The 20,830-nt window shown below is 38.3% G+C and overlaps 1 protein-coding gene across 1 annotated transcript in view; it reads left to right on the forward strand.

Annotated features, from left to right (window-relative positions):
* Positions 1-1,015: 1,015 nt before the first annotated feature.
* The window catches only part of BMT2 (base methyltransferase of 25S rRNA 2 homolog), a 91,963-nt gene continuing 72,148 nt past the window's right edge, over positions 1,016-20,830 (forward strand). The window contains exons 1-2 of the mRNA XM_006073266.4: positions 1,016-1,330; positions 18,945-19,086. Of these exons, the coding sequence (XP_006073328.1) occupies positions 1,171-1,330; positions 18,945-19,086 (302 nt within the window). The 5' untranslated portion in view covers positions 1,016-1,170. The remainder of the gene's footprint in view (positions 1,331-18,944; positions 19,087-20,830) is intronic.

The raw sequence follows: 20,830 nt of genomic DNA on the forward strand, positions 1-20,830 counted from the left end.
CCTAACCATTTAAAAGGCAGCAAGTTACCCATGCCAACATTAAAAGTGCTCAGAGTTCTGATGCGAATTCTGATGCAAATTAAACCAAGGCAGGCTTTCTCTGACACCCAGGCCACCACAGACGTTCTCAAGGGCATCTGTTATGGATTCTCTAGCTTTCCTTTCCCGTCTTCCATCTTACATTGCTTTTTACTGCCCCTCTCCTTTACCCAGTTCCCATGTTTTTCTGCCCAACCCTAGCACTAGAGGCATCATTCACTGTTGGCTCTTGAATTAAACAGTGCTTGGGCTTCCCAGGTGGCACAGTGGTAAAGAATACTCCTGCCAATACCAAAGACTTAGGTTCGATCCCTGGGTCGGGAAGATCCTCTGAGGTAGGAAATGCAACCCACTCCAGCATTCTTGCCTGGAAAATTCCATGGACAGAGGAGCCTGACGGGCTACAGTCCATAGGGTTGCAAGGAGCGGGACACAACTCAGGACGCACCCACTTGGTAGCCAGACCTCTTTTTGTGCCTACCAAAGCATCCATGCCTGGGTTCCTTAAAATGTAAAATTCTCGTGCTCCCAAGTCATCTCCTAAGCGCTTCTCAGGGCCACGCAGCTAAAGGGAACCTACAACTGACAAGGTGAAGCTGAGGCTCAGATAGAGGACCCTGACTGCATCACACCAGAATGTAACTCTCAGGAGGGGAAATGGCTAGAAGACATGAGAAAGCTGGGCAGTAGAAAGATGCCCAACCTAAGCAAACTCAGTCGCGCAAGCGCATGGCTTGCGGCGCGTCTCCCGTGGCCTCATCACAGCGCCTGCGCACAGGATCCCTGGAGCGGCGGGGAAGGGAGAGAAGCTGTCGGGCCTAGAGCTCCCACTGCCTCAGCAACCTCAGCCTGCAAACCCCGCCTCCTTCAGCTGCTCGCCTTCCCAAACAAGCGGGTGTGGCCTAGCGCTCTCCGTCTATTGGTCTTTGGCCTTTTCCGTTTCCGCCCAGCCCTCCAGAGTCCACCAATCAGCTTGTGCGTTTGAGTAAGTGGCCACCTCCTAGGCAGCAGCTCTGACTCCTCTGCCTCCTCCCGCTGCTGCCTCCGCTGCTGCCTCCTCCTTCCCCACCTCCTCCGTCAGGCGGGTGTCTGCGGGGCCCGAGGGGCGGCGGCGGCGGCGGCAGCAGCGATATGGAGCCGGGGCCCGGCGGCCGAAGCGCTGCTCGCGGGCACGGGGTCGGACCCGCGAGCACTCCGCCGCCTAGGGAGCAGGAGCGGAAGCTGGAGCAAGAGAAGCTCTCCGGGGTGGTAAAGAGCGTCCACCGGCGGCTCCGCAAGAAGTACCGGGAAGGTAAACAGCGAACGGAGCGGGGGGAAGGGGAGGCCTCGTCGCCCCCGGCCCCTTGTCAACCTCTCCCCTCCCCCAAGGGGCCACCATTACAACCTGAAGGAGCTGCACGTCAGCCCGTGCTAGGGCCGCTCTCTTAGGCCAGGACGCCCCCTTCTCGGTCGAGTCCTCGGTTCGGCTTCAGGAGCCCTCCTCCCGCCCCCTTTTCTTCGAGGGCCCTTCAGGAGAGTTCCAGGCCTGTGGAGGAGCCGAGTCCCCACCTCCCCCATTCCCTGTCCCCAGCCTGGGTGCTGAGATTGTTGTCACCACACACAAGCACCCAGACCCTCAACACAGGAGGCGGAGGTCGATCGTTACGAGAGACTAGAAGCTCAAACACGAAGTCAGGTAGAAATCCATTCGAGAAAGATGGACTGGAAGAAGCGCGAGTTGACCACCTTGCGCTTTGATCAGCCTGTTTGATTTGTTGCCGCGTTTGACCCCCTTCTTACTACCTCATTCCTGCGGGTTTAGCCCGGGCCGGAGCTTCCTCGCATTGGCTTCCAGGGCTGCGAAGTCAGCAGGCCTTTTAGCTGACTGGACTTCACCTAAGGGGGAGGGGCTCCATCCTTGCCACCCCCCGCCCCCCCATCCCGTTCTTTAAATGCTGGATCTTAGTGTTTATTTAGGCGAGAGAGAAAGAGATCTGGGGCAGATTCTTAAAATATTCTTTAGATATGAATAGTATGTAACGACTAAGCCTCCAAAGGGTACCCCGCGAAACAGGCCATCGCTGGGAACCCCTCTTATGGAAGATCTTGAGCAAAGGAGAAGCCATAGTAGCTTTTGCTTGGGCCTGAGAAGTGTTTATAGTTGGGATCTACAGTTATATTTGGTGTTTTAAAATACAAGCTTTTTTACAGAACTATTTTATAAGAAACTGACAGTGAAAATTCCCAGTTTTTTCACGTGCTCAGGAGACATTTCTTCTAAAGATCAAAACGAGGGATAATTTTCTTGGTTTCTTCTGGCTTTAGCTTAATTGCACATTGAGAAGTCAGCAGTCTTCTAGTGGTTGTCTTATACTTGGTTAAGCTTGGATTAGAAGCAAAATTATGACAGTGGGAAGGAACAGATAGCCAAGATAATGTTACAAACACTTTTCAATTACTCTGGAAGAGTAAAACTAAGTATCTTTTGTTCTTTTGAATGTAGGTGATGTGTTTCATTTTTCAAACTTTAAAGTTTTTTTCACCTTGACAACTCAAGGCTCGATTTTTTAATAGCTGCTTAAATAGTAATCCTAAAAATTAGCCTATAGTTATTGTTTAATAGTTAGCAATAGAGACTTATCAGGCATATTGAGACATTGAAATTTGTTTTTTTAAAGAATGCTTTAACCCCAAATCCACAATTTATTCAATAATAAGTAGTTGCTATAGCAACGATTGCATCATTCTTGATATTCAGAGAATGCACTTACATAATGGCATTCAATAGGTTCTTGTGTTGTTTGGAAAAATGAGGAAATAAATGGACACACTTTATCGTGTATTTTGTGCAAACTTAAACGAGTACCTCTTTTTAAAGAAAAAAATGGATAGCATATAATTCCATTTCTATTTTTACCTTTTTATAATAATTTGATTATTTGTTATTAATTCATTCAAAAATTAGGTGTCATCGTGTCTTCAAGTGCTGTTTGTTCTCTCTTAGTTCCCGCATGTTGAAGCATGTGTTTAAGCCTGAATATTAACCAAGGGAACGCTTGTTTATAACGAGAATTAGTATTTGGAAGTTATCAGAGCTAGGATAGATACATGTAGTTCATAAGTGAATGATACAGTTTGCTTTAGGGCAGGTAAAGTTCTGGCAGTCTGTAAGCATATGAATGAGACTGTTCTTTAGGTGTTTTAATGCCCTGAATTCCACCAATGATCTAGACTTCTCTGGGTTTTAATGATATACAAAGCCCCATCAGTGAACTAGCAAAGTAAAAGGTCCTAAAAAGCATGCCCTTTCTATCTTTATTTCTGACATGTAGGTCAAGACTTGTGATTTGACAAAAATCTGTGAAAATGCCACCTGAAAAAGTCTGATTTTTCACATAATAATACCAAAGAAGTAGTGCTTTATTAATTTAGTGCTTTACTTTGAGGTCTTACTGTCATTATAGTGTCATTTGCAGGTCTTCTCTGGTTATAAAATAATAATACAAATGGTGCTGGGTCAGGTTACAAAGGCCTATTTAATCAGTAACATGCCTGTACTGTAATACCAATAATTATGGAAACTGTACTCCTTTTATAACAATATTCCTATCAGAAAATACAGTGAAAATTCCAGCATAGAATCTTTGAAAGTTAAACTAGAAGGAACTTTAGTGATTCCCAAACATGAATAAACAGTAAACTCATATGGGTGCCTTTTAGAAAATTACTCCATTCCACCTCAGATGTACAGTTTCAGAACCCCTGTCAATGGTGCTTGGAAATTTGTCAGCCAGATTTTCAAGTGGTAATCTAAATGACTTCCTTTGTTTTTACACATGAGTGAGCTGAGTCCTAAAAAATAGTAAAATAACTTGCTTGAAATTTGGATAGTTCATCATTAGCACCAAACATATTTTATGAGATTTTAACAGATTTTATGAGATTAATGTCCCCCCCCCCCCCCACCCAGTTCAAAGCCTAATGGTGTCTCCAAATGTTCTTGAAGTAGGAGGGAAAATGAGAAGCATGAAGTAGCCCTAGAATTTGTGTTGGGTAAAAGGATGTAAATTGATGAGAATGGGGCAGTCCCTGGAATAATAGTATGATTTGCTGAGTTAGAGCTATGTGAAGCATGAGTTTCTTCTGGAGTGACGACATCAGAGAAGAAAATAAATTGGGGTAGAATGAAGGAAGAGGCAAAACATTCACTAGATAGTAAAAGATAGGAGTGAGACCTGGATAATGAGTGTAGTGTTGGATAATACAGTTTTCCCTTTCCTTATCTTTGATAGTGGAATTGAAAATGAAGCAGGAATAATACTGAAAATAAGGTTGGTAGAAAAAAGTTTCTCTCCACCTTTTCCAGTGCATTTGTGCAAACTGATGCTTGTTGTGGCAATGAGCAGGCTTGTGGTCGGGGGTCCTGGATAAGATTGTGAGTGAGCAGTTAAGTTTAATGCACTCTTTTCTTTTAACACTTTTCCTCTCTCTACTCCATTTTACTGCCTGTCCTCTGTCAGCACTTAGAGATCCTTTGCCTATTTGTATAAGAGTAAAGTGAGAATTGGAGATAAAGGTCAGTGTTGCAGGCAGTGCTGATATCTGAAGTAGTTACCAAAAGGAAATGGTCAGGAAATGTTTAGCAATGGAGATGAGAAGGAGTGTTTCTAGTGTCGGTCACTTATAGATAAAGGATTGAGTTTATATAAATGGAAACCTTTCTTTTTTTAACCTATTTTGTGAATGTCTTTAGCAGTTTTCATCAATTTAATTGTCTCTGAATTTACTTTTTCTGCCAAAGCGGGTTAAAGCAGTTTGTCACATAGATCCGTGCAGGTTATCAATCAGAAAAAAATTAAAATGCATGTTAACCTGTTAACAATGATCTTCTCAAGACATAGGATAATGGGTGATCTTTATTATACTTTTCTACATTTAAAAAAAATCAGTGTTACTAGTAGCAGTGATAATATTTTAAAAGTAGTTAGAATAAATTGGATAGGTTACTGATACTGAAACAGAAAAGAAGAACACAGAATAGGTTGATTTTGTAGACTAAGTCAGGAAAATGTGTTACAAAGGTTAACAGCTGTGAGCAGCATTTTAAGAGTCAGCTACTAAATAGCCTAGTATAGATGTTCAATTCTTATTGATTATTCAAATTATTCTCCTTGTTTAAGACAAAGGGTACTGCAACAGCAGTTGAGGATAAGCTGCTCATTTGTGATTGATTTTTTCTTAGCATACAGCTAAAACAAGAGAATTGCAGGGGGAAGGGAAAAACCTTTGATTTAGAAATAATTTTAAACTAAAATCAAAAGGTCTAAAAGAGAAAGAATAAATGTATTATTAGCATTTTTTCATGAAACAAAGTTTTGAAATTACTTTTAAAATTAGAATAACAAACTGTGTTTTTAGTTGCACTTTCCTAATTATTTTCTCCTTTGGGGGCTTTCAATACTGCTTTAAATTACTGACCAACTCTCTGACCCCAAGACACTTTAACAGATTCCCTTTGTTTTACTATTTTTTTTTTTAATCAAGTGACGTTTAACTCTTTTTTTCTTTACATGTTCTTTTCTGATTCTGATACAGAATCTGAAAGCACTGTTTTTTATTGATGGACTCTTTGCTCAATCACCAAATGAGTAAGTTGAAAACTGTCCACAGAAAGTAGAGTCTCCTAGTTGCACTAGGAGAGTTTGAACTGCATTTCTAGCAGGGAAAGAAAAATGAAAAAAATATAATAATCAGTCCCTTCATGGGAAATAGATGGGGAAACAGTAGAAACAGTGTCAGACTTTATTTTTTGGGCTCCAAAATCACTGCAGATGGTAATTGCAGCCATGAAATTAAAAGACGCTTACTCCTTGGAAGGAAAGTTATGACCAACCTAGATAGCATATTCAAAAGCAGAGACATTACTTTGCCAACAAAGGTCTGTCTAGTCAAGGCTATGGTTTTTCCTGTGGTCATGTATGGATGTGAGAGTTGGACTGTGAAGAAGGCTGAGCACCGAAGAATTGATGCTTTTGAACTGTGGTGTTGGAGAAGACTCTTGAGAGTCCCTTGGACTGCAAGGAGATCCAACCAGTCCATTCTGAAAGAGATCAGCCCTGGGATTTCTTTGAAAGGAATGATGCTAAAGCTGAAACTCCAGTACTTTGGCCACCTCATGGGAAGAGTTGACTGATTGGAAAAGACTCTGATGCTGGGAGGGATTGAGGGCAGGAGGAGAAGGGGACAACAGAGGATGAGATGGCTGGATGGCATCACTGACTCGATGGATGTGAGTCTGGGTGAACTCTGGGAGTGGTGATGGACAGTGAGGCCTGGTGTGCTGAGCTTCATGGGGTTGCAAAGAGTCGGACACAACTGAGCGACTGAACTGAATTGAACTGAACACTGGAAGATAAAGGGAACTTAGATAAACTCAGTGAGGGACACATAGTAACTATTGATTTTGTTATTTTTAGTCACCTTGTAGTAAGGTATCTTTTTAGGAAATTTTTACATTTTAAAATGTAAAAATCAACAGTATTGGTATAGATCCTTTGATTTTGGGGGGAAAAAATGTAACAACAAATCACTGCAGATGGTGATTGCAGCCATGAAATTAAAAGACGCTTACTCCTTGGAAGGAAAGTTATGACCAACCTAGATAGCATATTCAAAAGCATATGGGTATCAACCTTGATTCCACGTTAGTATTGCCTGTGGAACTTTATGGAGCACAGGCATCTGTATTATTTTATAACTCTGTAGATTATACAATGGGCAAAGGAGTTGAACACCTAGCTAAAGTACAATAGATTGAAGTAGGAAGGAATCTAGATGAAAGTAAATCAGCTAGGAGACTTACACCAATCTATTTTTTAAAGGTTAATAATAGTATAAGTAAAAGTAGTGTTCATGAGAATAGAGAAAGATAAGTCAAATACTTTTTGAAAGTCAGAGTGAACAGTTTTAGTGAAAGTAAAGGGAAGAGTCGATGATGCCAAGATTTCTTGCCTGGAAAGATATAAATAGCCATTTCCAGCCAGTTTAGAAATGTGTGTGTTGAGATGGGGGCATGGAGAAAAGAGTAGTTAGGCACGTTGGCTTGTCATATGGTAATGGTAATGATTTAATTCAGATGTATCTCTTGGTAGTAAAGGATTGGAAGCCCTCTTTTAAAGTTTTGAGGGCAGATGAACAGCCCAATGGAGTGATGATAATATATAACGGAGGATAGACTCTTGGAAGATACCAGTAGTATGTTACTGGTTTTACATAAGTATCTCCTTTATGCTCCCAAGATACCATAACCTTTCCTTTATTGTAGTTATCACTTCTGTGCATGCTCAGTTGTGTCCAACTCTTTTGCGACCCCATAGACTGTAGCCTACCAGGCTCCTCTGTCCATGGGATTTCCTGGGCAAGAATACTGGAGCAGGTTGCCATTTCCTCCTCCAGGGGAATCTTCCCGACCCAGGGATCAAACCCGTGTCTCCTGCATCTCCTTGCATTGGCAGGTGGATTGTTTACCACTGAACCACTTGGGAAGCCAATAGTTATCACTTACCAGGTCAGTTATCTGTCTTTCCCACTAAATTTAGTTCCTTGAGTAGGAGTCTGCCTTTTTATCTTTATGTCCCTAGTATCTAGCACCTTGCCTTGTACATTTAAGGCACACACACAAAAGAAGGAAGCTGATATAGAATATGTCCGTCCATGTGGTTTGAATCTAATCTTTTTATATTCATAATTTTTAAATTTTAATTTTCAGTACAAATTCTTTGTAATGAATTTATGGTCATATCTTAAGTGAATATATTAGATTAATTTAGCCTTTTGAAATGGTCCATATTATCATTATTAACATCAGTCCACTTTTTAAATTAAAATTGTCAGTAGTGAGTATAGGTAAAAAAAATTTTTTCTTAAAAAATGTGAACTAATAAGGACATTGTGTGTGGTGTAAGTGTCTCTGTGTGTGTGTATGATAATAATTTTGTATATGTCTTTGTATTTATTTATATACTCTAACTTCACACACAAAATTTTTCAACCCCAATATTCATTTCCTAAATTTTTGAGGTGAAGTTTGTGCTGGTTTTAAAATCTAAACATCTGAGAACCACTGATGTAAACTGTACTAATTTATTGTGCTTTATATGTAGAATCACTGATGCTCATTGCACAGGTTATTTTAGAACCCCATGCCTTTACAGGGACATCTGAGTATTACTTATTCTCATTTATACAGAAATTCCTCTATATATATGGAAGTTCCTATTCCCAGTTACATAAAAATTAAGTCCCAGAAGACTCTCCATAAGTCCTTTGTTTACACTAAATGGAATCTGTGTGGTGATATGCATTTAGGTAAAGTTGTTTCACAGGGGAATAACAGATACTGATTCTAACTTTTCTTAATTCTTTCCATCTCTTGTATAGGGTGTATTCAGTGTTTACAGTTTGAATTAACTTTTCATCATAAATATGTTTGTAATAAGAAACAGAAAATGCACCATGGGTCAAATTATATTTATAAATGTGAATTTTTATCCATACAGTGTTTTGTTTTTGAATTAAATTTGGCTCTTCAGTTTGCCCCAAGCCTCAGTTGCTCTATATATTATTTCACCAGGCTTTTGAGTTTACAGTCTTGCCATAAACCCTTGTTTTTAAGCCATGGCTGCACAGTGGATTCATCTGGGGAGCAGTAAAATAAATGACCAGTTCCCACTTCAGACCAATTAAATGAAATGTCTAGGTGAAACTATTGTGCAGCCAGAGTTGAAATCGCTGCCAGGAATCTAACAAATAATGCAGTTGCAGAGGCTAAATCACTACCACCCAGAGACTAAGTAATTGCATTTGACTGACAAAAGACCATTTGTTTGTGGCTAGTAGAGTCAGTGTACTTTGCTTTAGTGCAAAGCTTTGTTCATATCCATGAAAGTTCATAAATTAGAAACTCATTATGAGAAGCAAGGTGGTACAGTGGTGAGGAGCATGGACTTTGGCACTTGACTGCCAGGTTTGATGTGTACCTTTGAGAGGGTTACTTAATCTTTCTGTACTTCAGTTTCCTTGTCTGTAAAGTAAAATATCAGTCAAAATGGGTTGGTATTAGAATTAAATGAGTTAATATTTGTAAGGTACTTAAACAGTATCTGGCATATAGAAAGCATTATTTGTGTTAAATACATACTTTTAAAGATAAAAGGTGTATTGTAACTACCACCTGGATGCATTTAAGGGTGTTGAAGATTGAATGGTTCCTGGAATTTCTATCTAGACTGTTCTATAGTGTCTTTCTTCTTCAGTAATAGGATTGCTGAAGCTTTTGTTCTTTATCTTTTTTTTTTTTTTGCCCCCTTTGCTTCCTGTATTTCTGTTAATAACATTGTATATGAAAGATCCAACCTTTTTAGCACATTAGAATACTAGATTTTTTCCCTTATCAGAGAAATGACTAGTAGCAGCACGTTAGGTGTAATATGCAAGTTTTTCAGGTGGTTCCTTTGTTTGATTCTCAGGAACACGTCAACATCAAACATCTTAGATGTTTTTGTGCCATCTTTAGGTTTGCTACTATGTAAAATGCTCAAAAATACTGAGAAAGCTGGTCTGTGTGTGGTTTAACTATGTTTGTAAATAATCTGTTCCTGATCACTTTGTTTTAATGTCTTGGAATGGCTGCTGAACTTGTTTCCACCTGGTCATGAGTTTTTCGGCTTACTTCATTTATTCTGTTAATGGTCAGTCGTGACCTACTCTTTGCGACCCCATGAACTGTAGCCTGGCTCCTCTGTCCATGGAATTCTCCAGGCAAGAACACTGGAGTGGGTAGCCATTCCCTTCTCCAGGGGATCTTCCCAACCTGGGGATTGAACCCAGGTCTCCCGCATTGCGGGCAGATTCTTTACTATCTGAGCCATCAGGGAAGATCCAATGGGAGGGAGGTAAACCCTCTTGAAGAGTATGGGAATTCTTTTATGTTTTGAAAGATAGAAATTTTCTATTCTTGATGGCATGAGAGAAGTTAATTCAGAAAGAAGGAATAGTATCCATTCTAAAGAGACAGTGTAGAGATTCCATTGGTTCACTCAAGTTTGGACCTATAATCTAGCTGTTCTTGAGGTTATTGAGTAAGAGCAAAAATAAATAACTTCTTAGCTTCTTATACTTGGTTCTTACAAAGATCTTTGCGATCAAAGTAATAATATCTTAAACTAATCTCAATTTTACTAAAAATGGAATTCTTTTTTTCAAAAATAACAAGCTGGAATCAAAATTGCTGGGAGAAATATCAATAACCTCAGATATGCAGATGACACCACCCTTATGGCAGAAAGTGAAGAGAAACTAAAAAGCCTCTTGATGAAAGTGAAAGAGGAGAGTGAAAAAGTTGGCTTAAAGCTCAACATTCAGAAAACGAAGATCATGGCATCTTGTCCCATCACTTCATGGGAAATAGATGGGGAAGCAGGGGAAACAGTGTCAGACTTTATTTTTCTGGGCTCCAAAATCACTCCAGATGGTGACTGCAGCCATGAAATTAAAAGATGCTTACTCCTTGGAAGGAGAGTTATGAGCAACCTAGACAGCATATTCAAAAGCAGAGACATTACTTTGCCAACAAAGGTCCGTCTAGTCAAGGCTATGGTTTTCCCAGTAGTCATGTATGGATGTGAGAGTTGAACTGTGAAGAAAGCTGAATGCTGAAGAATTGATGTTTTTGAATTGTGGTGTTGGAGAAGACTCTTGAGAGTCCCTTGGACTGCAAGGCGATCCAACCAGTCCATCCTAAAGGAGACCAGTCCTGGGTGTTCACTGGAAGGACTGATGCTGAGACTGAAACTCCAATACTTTGGCCACCTCATGCGAAGAGTTGACTCATTGGAAAAGACCCTGATGCTGGGAGGGATTGGGGGCAGGAGGAGAAAGGGATGACAGAGGAGGATATGGCTGGATGGCATCACCAACTCGATGCACATGAGTTTGGGTGAACTCCGGGAGTTGGTGATAGACAGGGAGGCCTGGCGTGCTGCGATTCATGGGGTTGCAAAGAGTCGGACACAACTGAGCAACTGAACTGATGACATATTTAATAACTGAAAGGTTGCACCTTTTGACCTTCTCCTGTTTTGCCTACTCCCCAACCCCCTGCCCTTGGGAACTACCAGTCAGTTCTCTGCATCTATGAGCTTGATTTTTTTTTTCCCTTCTTATATTCCATGGAACTCTGTCTTTTAATCCATTAATGAATGTACTATTTTTTCCTAGTTACTGTCTTTTCATTGGAAGTAACTTATATTGAATATTCTTTAGTTGTGGCATAGGCTTATGAAGGTGAGTTTAGTCAATAATTACAGTTTAATCCTGAGAGTAGGACCAAGTTTCAGAATAATTTGATTCATTGATTTTCATGCTGAATTTGGTTTCACAACTTTAAGTTGGCATCACTTGTGTTTTGAATTATTAGTTTTTTAACTAGTGTTTTTAAAAGTCTAAATGTAAAGAAAGAATATAATAAATAGTCCTGTTAATGCAAACTTTATTTTAGAATTTTATGACAATCACGGGACTTTAAAGATTTGGCAGAGCTTTAACTTGATCTTAAAATGATGTATTTGAACAAATGAATACTGATGTCTTCTCTACATTTATTATTTTAGTCTGACTAGAAAATGTTTATTAACAATTAATGTCAGGTTAGGCTGCAGAACATCTAAATATAATTTTTGAATTGCCCAGATTTCTCTGTGCAATTCTTCCCTTTTCTTCCCTTCCCTTCCCTCCCCCCTTCTCTCTCTCTCTCTTTTTAACTAAGATTTTTATAGATGCCTATAAGAAATAAGTAAGAAAATAGGTTATTAATCACAATGATTTTGAGTTGTCACAAGTGCCAGTATATAAAAATCATTATTAGGCTAATTATTAATTAATCAAAAGCACTGATTGATTGAACTTAAATACTTAAGCATTTCTTGTTGAGTAGATCTTTGATGCAGACCTCAGGAAGTTCTTCATTCTTGATTTACCTTTTGATAAAGAAATATTATCATTTTAAATAAGATCATCTTTGAAGTCCAGTTGACATATTAACTAAAAGGTAGCAATAACAACAAAAAATCCTCAGAACTGAGTTTCAGCATACTTTTCTGCATATGTAGCTCACTGGTCAACCTTAACTTTTTTTGACTTTTAGAACACAAATCATAAATTATTTTGAAAATATACTGCTTAAAAGGTAAATAGCATCATTTTGAATGGTGTAAAAACAAACCATGGGCTGTTGTGAAAAACATGGGATTGTCCCATTCTGTTTTTAATAAATTAATTTATTTTAAAAATAAGTTTCAAACAACTAATCTCAAAAATATACAAGCAACTCCTGAAGCTCAATTCCAGATAAATAAACGACCCAATCAATAAATGGGCCAAAGAACTAAATAGACATTTCTCCAAAGAAGACATACAGATGGCTAACAAACACATGAAAAGATGCTCAACATCATTCATTATCAGAGAAATGCAAATCAAAATCACAATGAGGTACCATTTCGTGTCAGTCAGAATGGCTGCGATCTAAAAGTCTACAAGCAATAAATGCTGGAGAGGGTGTGGAGAAAAGGGAACCCTCTTACACTGTTGGTGGGAATGCAAACTAGGACAGCCACTATGGAGAACAGTGTGGAGATTCCTTAAAAAACTGGAAATAGAACTGCCATACGACCCAGCAATCCCACTGCTGGGCATACACACTGAGGAAACCAGAATTGAAAGAGACACGTGTACCCCAGTGTTCATCGCAGCACTGTTTATAATAGCCAGGACATGGAAGCAACCTAGATGTCCATCAGCAGATGAATGGATAAGAAAGGTGTGGTACATATACACAATGGAGTATTACTCAGCCATTAAAAAGAATACATTTGAATCAGTTCTAATGAGGTGGATGAAATTGGAGCCTATTATACAGAGTGAAGTAAGCCAGAAAGAAAAACACCAATACAGTATACTAACACATATATATGGAATTTAGAAAGATGGTAACGACAACCCTGTATGCAAGACAGCAAAAGAGACACAGATGTATAGAATAGCCTTTTGGACTCTGGGGGTGGGGTGGGATGATTTGGGAGAATGGCATTAAAACATGTACAACATCATATAAGAAATGAATCGCCAGTCCAGGTTCGATGCAGGATACAGGAAGCTTGGGGCTGGTGCACTGGGATGACCCAGAGGGATGGTATGGGGAGGGAGGTGGGAAGGGGGTTCAGGATGGGGAACACGTGTACACCCGTGGCAGATGCATGTTCATGTATGGCAAAACCAATACAATATTGTAAAGTAAAATAATAATAATAAATAAATAAATAAAAATAAGTTTTCATGGGTATTCTGGAAAGTGGAATTTTCTAGTAACTGAAGGCTAACTATGTTTTTTGTTCAACTTTGTAACCACCAGACATGCAACATAGTGTTATACCTGGTAGTTGGGGTTTGGTAACTTGAATAAATACATGATTTAAAACTGGGTCCGGAATGGCTTATGTGAACCGTAGGGAATATGTCAGGTTTATATCTCTATGAGAAGAGATACCACATTTTATTACATGTCTTCTCCCTTTTGTTTGATGCCAGTGCTTGCTCATTAACTTTATTATTCTCTGTAGTATTTAACATAGAGTACTTTTTCAGCAAATCTGTTAAAGAAAATGAAAAGTATGTATAATTGCATTTAGTCTCGGTTATATATTAAATGTACTAACTATTAATCATGTTATTCTCAGTGTCAGCATACTTGGAGAATCTGGAGATTCTTAAATGTTAGTGAAAACATTAAATTGAAGTTTGCAAACAGTTTGAGTTTATAGGCTTACAGACAAATTTGAATCCTTCCTCAAAATTTTAGTAGAGCAAATATTAATTGTAAGCCTTAAAACTTCATAAAAAATTGTCAGCATTTAAAGAGAATTTTGAATATAGTTTCACAGTATACAATGACATAGTAAGGACTCAGAGAATTTATAGTAGATGCCTTTGGTGGCTCATGCATGTAACATAACATTGGTCCTCGAGTGTGATGGTCAGATACTGTGAGCTCAGAGGGACTAGCCGTGACAGAATCCCTATTTAAATGCTGCTTTCTTTTCTGCTTTTTGGCTTTTTCCAAAACTGCTGGAGCCCACTGAGGGCATGCCCTTTTTCAGTGCCTTAGTGTAGAGTAGAAGTACAGATTGTTAGCAACTTTTAATTAACGGGGGATAGTAACTGTAAAATAAATGCTCTAGCCTCCCATCCTTTGGGTGCACAATTCCTGAGGCACACTCTATGCTTCTGTGTTGTCCACAGCAGCAGCCTCAACAGTGCATCCTTGTATTAGCATTTTCTCCTCTCTTAACTTGTTCTCCGCAACTCCCTCACTCCTGTCTCCTAGGGCTCTCTTAGTTGTACCTTTTGTAGAATCTAAACTAAGTCTTGAAAAAAGGAAATCTTTTTAAGTTAAACATCAGTTCAGTTCAGTCGCTCAGTCGTGTCCGACTCTTTGCAACCTCATGAATCGCAGCACGCCAGGCCTCCCTGTCCATCACCAACTCCTGGAGTCACTCATACTCAGGTCCATCGAGTCAGTGATGCCATCCAGCCATCTCAACTTCTGTCGTCCCCTTCTCCTGTCCCCAATCCCTCCCAGCATCAGAGTCTTTTCCAATGAGTCAACTCTTTGCATGAGGTGGCCAAAGTACTGAAGTTTCAGCTTTAGCATCATTCCAAAGAACACCCAGGACTGATCTCCTTTAGGATGGACTGGTTGGATCTCCTTGCAGTCCAAAGGACTCTCAAGAGTCTTCTCCAACACCACAGTGCAAAAGCATCAATTCTTTGGCACTCAGCCTTCTTCACAGTCCAACTCTCACATCCATACATGACCACAGGAAAAACCATAGCCTTGACTAGATGAACCTTTGTTGGCAAAGTAATGTCTCTGCTTTTAAATATGCTATCTAGGTTAAACAGGTTTTCCCAAACATATATGATCATAGAACCTTTGTTTGAATGGACTTCTATTACCAGAAAATATAGTAAGTTTATGTATTTACTTGTAATATATACATTACATAGGACAGTGAAGCTTACAAGTTCAAACAAAGGGTCTTTTAGAATTGATAATTGTTGTTTAGTTGATAAGTCACGTCTGACTCTTTGGAACCCATGGCAGCATGCCAGGCTTCCCTATTCTTCACCATCTCCCGAGTTTGCTCAAACTTATGTCCATTGAGTCAGTGATGCTATCTAACCATCTCATCCTCTGCTGCTCCCTTCTCCTTTTGCTTCAGTCTTTCCCAGCATCAGAGGCTTTTCCAATGAATTGGCTCATCGTATCAGGTGGCCAAAGTATTGGAGCTTCAGCTTCAGCATCAGTCTTTTCAATGAGTATTCAGGGTTGATTTCCTTTAGGACTGACTGGTTTGATCTCCTTGCTGTCCAAGGAACTCTCAAGAGTCTTCTCCAGCACCAGGGTTCAAAACCATCAATTCTTCAGTGCTCAGCCTTCTTTATGGTCCAGCTCTCACATCCATACATGACTACTGGAAAAACCATAGCTTTGACTATATGGACCTTTGTTGGCAAAGTGACGTCTTTACTTTTAAATATGCTATCTGGCGTTGTCATAGCTTTCCTTCCAAGAAGCAAGCATCTTCTAATTTCATGGCTACAGTCATTATCTGCAGTGATTTTGGAGCCCAAGAAAAGAATATCTGTCACTGCTTCCACTTTTTCCCCTTCTATTTGCTGTGAAGTGATGGGACCAGATGCCATGATTTTAGTTTTTTGAATGTTGAGTTTTAAGCCAGCTTTTTCAGTCTCTTCTTTCACCCTCATCAAGAGGCTCTTTAGTTCCTCTTCATTTTCTGCCATTAGAGTGGTTTTATCTGCATATCTGAGGTGGTTGACATTTCTCCCAGGAGTCTTGATTCCAGCTTATAACTTGTCCAGCCCAGCATTTCGCATGATGTACTCTGCATGTGAGTTAAATAAACAGGGTGAGAATATACAGCCTTGCTGTACTCCTTTCCCAGTTTTGAAGCAGTCAGTTGTTCCCTGTCCAGTTCTAAGTGTTGCTTCTTGATCCACATACAGATTTCTCAGGAGACAGGTAAAATGGTCTAGTATTCCCATCTCTTGAAGAATTTGCCACAGTTTGTTGTAATCCACACAATCAAAGGCTTTCATGCAGTCAATGAAGCAAAAGTAGATGTTTTTCTGGAATTTCCTTGCTTTATGATCCAGTGAATGTTAGCAATTTGACCTCTGGTACCTCTGCCTTTTCTAAATCCAGCTTTTACATCTGAAAGTTCTCAGTTCAAGTACAGTGAGAGCCTAACTTGAAGGATTTTGAACATAACCTTACTAGCATGGGAAGTGAACACAATTGTCCAGTGGGTTGTACATTCTTTAGCACTACCCTTCTTTGGGATTGGGGTGAAAACTGACCTTTTCCAGTCCTGTGGCCACTGCTGGGTTTTCTGAATTTGCTGACATTGAGTGCAATACTCTAACAGCATCATCTTTTAGGATTTGAAATAGCTCAGCTGGAATTTCATCACCTCCACTAGCTTTGTTCATAGTAATGTTTCCTAAGGTCTACTTGACTCTACACTCCAGGATGTCTGGCTCTAGGTGAGTTGACCACACCATCTTGGTTATTCAGGTCACTAAGACCTTTTTTGTACAGTTCTGTGTATTCTTGCCACCTCTTCTTAATCTCTCCTGGATCTGTTAAGTCCTTACTGTTTCTGTCCTTTATCGTGCCCATCCTTGCATGAACTGTTCTTTGATACCTCCAGTTTTCTTGAAAAGATCTCTAGTCTTTCCCATTCTGTTGTTTTCCTCTATTTCTTTGCATTTTTCATTGAAGAAGGCTTTATTATCTCTTCTTGCTGTTCTGTGGAACTCTGCATTCAGTTGGATATATCTTTCTCTTTCCCTTGCTTTTTGCTTTTCTTTCTCTTCAGCTATTTGTAAGGCTGCCTCAGACAACCACTTTGCCCTTTAGCATTTCTTTTCCTTTGGTATGGTTTTGGTCACTGTCTCCTATACAGTGTTATGAACCTCTGTCCATAGTTCTTCAGGCACTCTGTCTATCAGATCTAGTCCCTTGAATCTATTTGTCACCTCCACTGTATAATCATAAGGGATTTGATTTAGGCCATATCTGAATGGCCTAATGGTTTTCCCCACTTTCTTTAGTTTAAGCCTGAATTCTGCTATAAGGAGCTAATTATCTGAGCCACAGTCAGCTCCAGGTCTTTTTTTGCTGACTATACAGAGCTTCTCCAGCTTCTGCTGCAAAGAATGTAATCAGTCTGGTTTCAGTATTGTCCATTTGGTGATGTCCGCATGTAGAGTCGTCTCTTGTATTATTGAAAAAGAATTGACAATATCCATTTCAAGTAACGATAAAGCATCTTGAAAATGATTCTGTACCTTAATGAACCATTTGGCATTAAATCTGATGAGTAAAGTCAGGAATAGTTTTATGAACATAATAGATATATTGAAGAATCATTAATCAGTATATTTGTTTCAAAGACTTTACTTCCTGTAGTCCTACTTAGAGACTTAATAAATAAGTACATCTGAAAGATGTTACTAAAACTGGAGAGTTTTTCTTGGAGAATTTAGAAAAATTTGTTTGCCTGCTTGTTTCTAATGGCCAGTTTTTGCCAGTTTGCTATATAACAAATGAGAGTCCTATTACTACACAAGTATTAGTGATTAATGAAAATATTACTATATAAGAGCATAATCATACACAAAAAAGAGACAGCTTTTCATCCTTTGTGGGTTTAAAAGGAGTATTCAGACCAAGTTTGAGACTGATAAACATTCATCTTAACTGAGCAGTGTGTGTGTGAGGGCATGTTTGTACCCTTAATTGCTTTTTCTTGTATTGGTCAAACTAGAAGGATAATAGTTTGGTTTTCAACTCTGTACATGCTGAACTGGGTGCTTAAAGTAACCAATAAAGGTTTGCAAATTTTTAATAGATAAGTACTGTTAAATTTGAGTTGTTATAATTCCTTTTCTATTTAAAATAGCCCAAGTCTTACTGAAACTGATTGTCTCACCTGGGGAAAGAACGTAATATAATTATCACCCCCCAGATTTGGTTGTCATATTTATGTTTCTAAGTTTATTGTGCCACTAAACAATTGCCTGGACTTGAGCACATGGCGAGAGAACCTAAATTATGTCTAAGAGCGTTGATTGAAGCCACATTGATAATTTTTGTTTACTTTTTTACCTTTGTAATTGTTTTAATGTTATTTATTTGGCTGTGGCATTTTCATACCTTTGTTAGAACTCACATTGATTTTTCAAATTTCATGTTAAATGTGATCACTAATTTAATTAAAAAGAAAAAAGGTAGTAGATGGAAGTAATGCTGTGGCCAGATAATGTAGTCACCTTACAATTTTTATTCATCTTATATAGACTCAAAATTTTGGAGAGGTTTCCAGGGTAATTTCTCTAGCAACATTTTGCCCTAGGATTATAATTTTTTAAAGTGTAGTATTCCTAGAGCAAATCTAAGTATATCAATGCAAACATTTAACTTGCATGCTAATATATGTTGTCATCTCACCAATCAACCTTTTTTAATACAGGACACTGATAAATATGTAGAGATCTAGTGTCACAAATCTGTTTAAAATGGTAAATTTTATTTGCTTATCAAACCATCATGGTTAAAATGGTGAATCTATTTGCATAAAAGAGCTTCAAAATTTATAAAGTTTAAACTTCATGAAATTTTGCTTCATAACTTTGTTTACACTCATCTTTAATAATTTTAGATTATGCTGAAACTTAAGAGCTTGACATATTTTAAGTAAACTTTTTTTTTTCCTTGTTTTTAGTGGGAGATTTTGATAAGATCTGGAGAGAACATTGTGAGGATGAGGAAACTCTTTGTGAATATGCTGTTGCAATGAAAAATTTGGCAGATAATCATTGGGCAAAAACTTGTGAGGGCGAAGGTCGTATTGAATGGTGTTGTAGGTGAGTGTTTCTATGAACTAACATTTTTGGTTTCTGATGTCTTATTTAAATTCTTAAGTCTAAGTAATGCTGTATATGATTCATTGTACCAAAATAGAAATTTTTAGAACAGATGATGTCTTTTAAATAGTTTCTCCCCCTTGCCTTACTTTATCTAAGTTTATTTCATTCATCTTTTTTAATCAAATTGTTTTTCTTTGATAAAACTTAAAATTTTTTGTTTCAACTTTTTAGAAGTATACCTTTAAGTACATTTAATATATTTAAGCATTGATACATTTAAAATATGAGATTTAATTAGCACTTGGGTCATTCACAAGTTATAGCATAGAGATTTCTTTAGATAATTATATTTGAATTCAAGTAAAAATTAATATTTTCCATTCTTTAAAGCTGAAAACATCTGTAAAAGTTTCCAGTTTCTGAATTTTTATATGTGATTCAGGGTATTCCAACTTTTATATTGACTTTGGATAATGTTTGTTTTCTCATAGCAAAGCTTCTAATGTTCTAAACATCAGAAAATGGAACACTGCTGATCATTTCTCTCAAGGGGTAAAATTATGAGAAAAGATTTGTATGTTGACTGAATTATGAATTCTCAAAAGCAAAACATTATCTTTCTGCTTGGACAATAAGTTTATGGTAACTTTAGGTTTATATTTCAATCCAATTATTTTTTATTCAAAGTTTTTGTTTTAATATCATTTATAAATTACATAATAATTCCTATTTCATCCATTCAACAGATAGCCCAGATAAAAATATGTATTTTACTTAGTTCTTTTATTTATTCATTTAATAAATAATTTAAATGTTTGTCCACTGTGTATCAGTCACATCAGAGGCGCTGTAAGTACATCAACTAAACAGATAACATGCTTGCTCTCATGGAACTTAAATGCTAGTGGGAGTTAGAAGCAAGAAACAATTCATACGCTAAATATATACAGGTCAGATAGTGGTAAGTGCTATGAGAAAAGTAAAGCAAAAAAAAAAAAGTAAAATAAAGTAAATAGAAAAGAAGGCCTCACTGAAGTGATGTGTAAAAGACATGAAGGAAGTGAGAGAGCAAGCCTGAACAAGTCCAGAGGCCTTGAGACAGGAGCTCGCTGGCATGTTTCAGAAATAGCAAGGAGACCAGGGTGGCTACAGCAAAATGAAAAGGGGAGAGTGGTAGAACATAAGATAACAAATAGCTAGATTTTGTAGGATCTTGTGGACCATTATAAAGTCAGTGACCTTTATGCTGCATGAGATCAAAAGTCATTAAATGTTTTAAGAAGAAGTAACTGAACTGAACAGACTCTTATTAACATTTAGAAATGTGTCAAGAATTTTTTAAGAATTAATTGTAGTGTTAAGAAAGACTATAGAAAAGGCAAGGATGATGGTAAGGAAACCAGTTAGGAAGCTACTACAATAATCAAGACACAGAGTCACAGTGAAACAGTTTTCTTGGAGAGGGAGAGAGTGAGGACAGATGGTGTAGTAGGATCAATGTTCACACGAGTGTAATGACTTCAGAGAGGAGCAGGGGCGATGCTGATGTATACATTGTGGTGATCATGATGATGTGTAAGAAAGGAGCTGGAAATATGAGGTAGGTGAGGAACAGTGAAAAGATTGGTATTATCAATAGATTGTGGAGCCAAAGAATTATGGAGTTGGGGAACTAAAGGAAGGAGCCAGAATCATAAGAAATGAGATGCTTGGAATTCGAATGTTTGGGGGTTTTTTTTTG

Source organism: Bubalus bubalis, chromosome 8, assembly GCF_019923935.1.
Source record: "Bubalus bubalis isolate 160015118507 breed Murrah chromosome 8, NDDB_SH_1, whole genome shotgun sequence".
In the NCBI taxonomy this organism is placed as follows: Eukaryota; Metazoa; Chordata; class Mammalia; order Artiodactyla; family Bovidae; genus Bubalus; species Bubalus bubalis.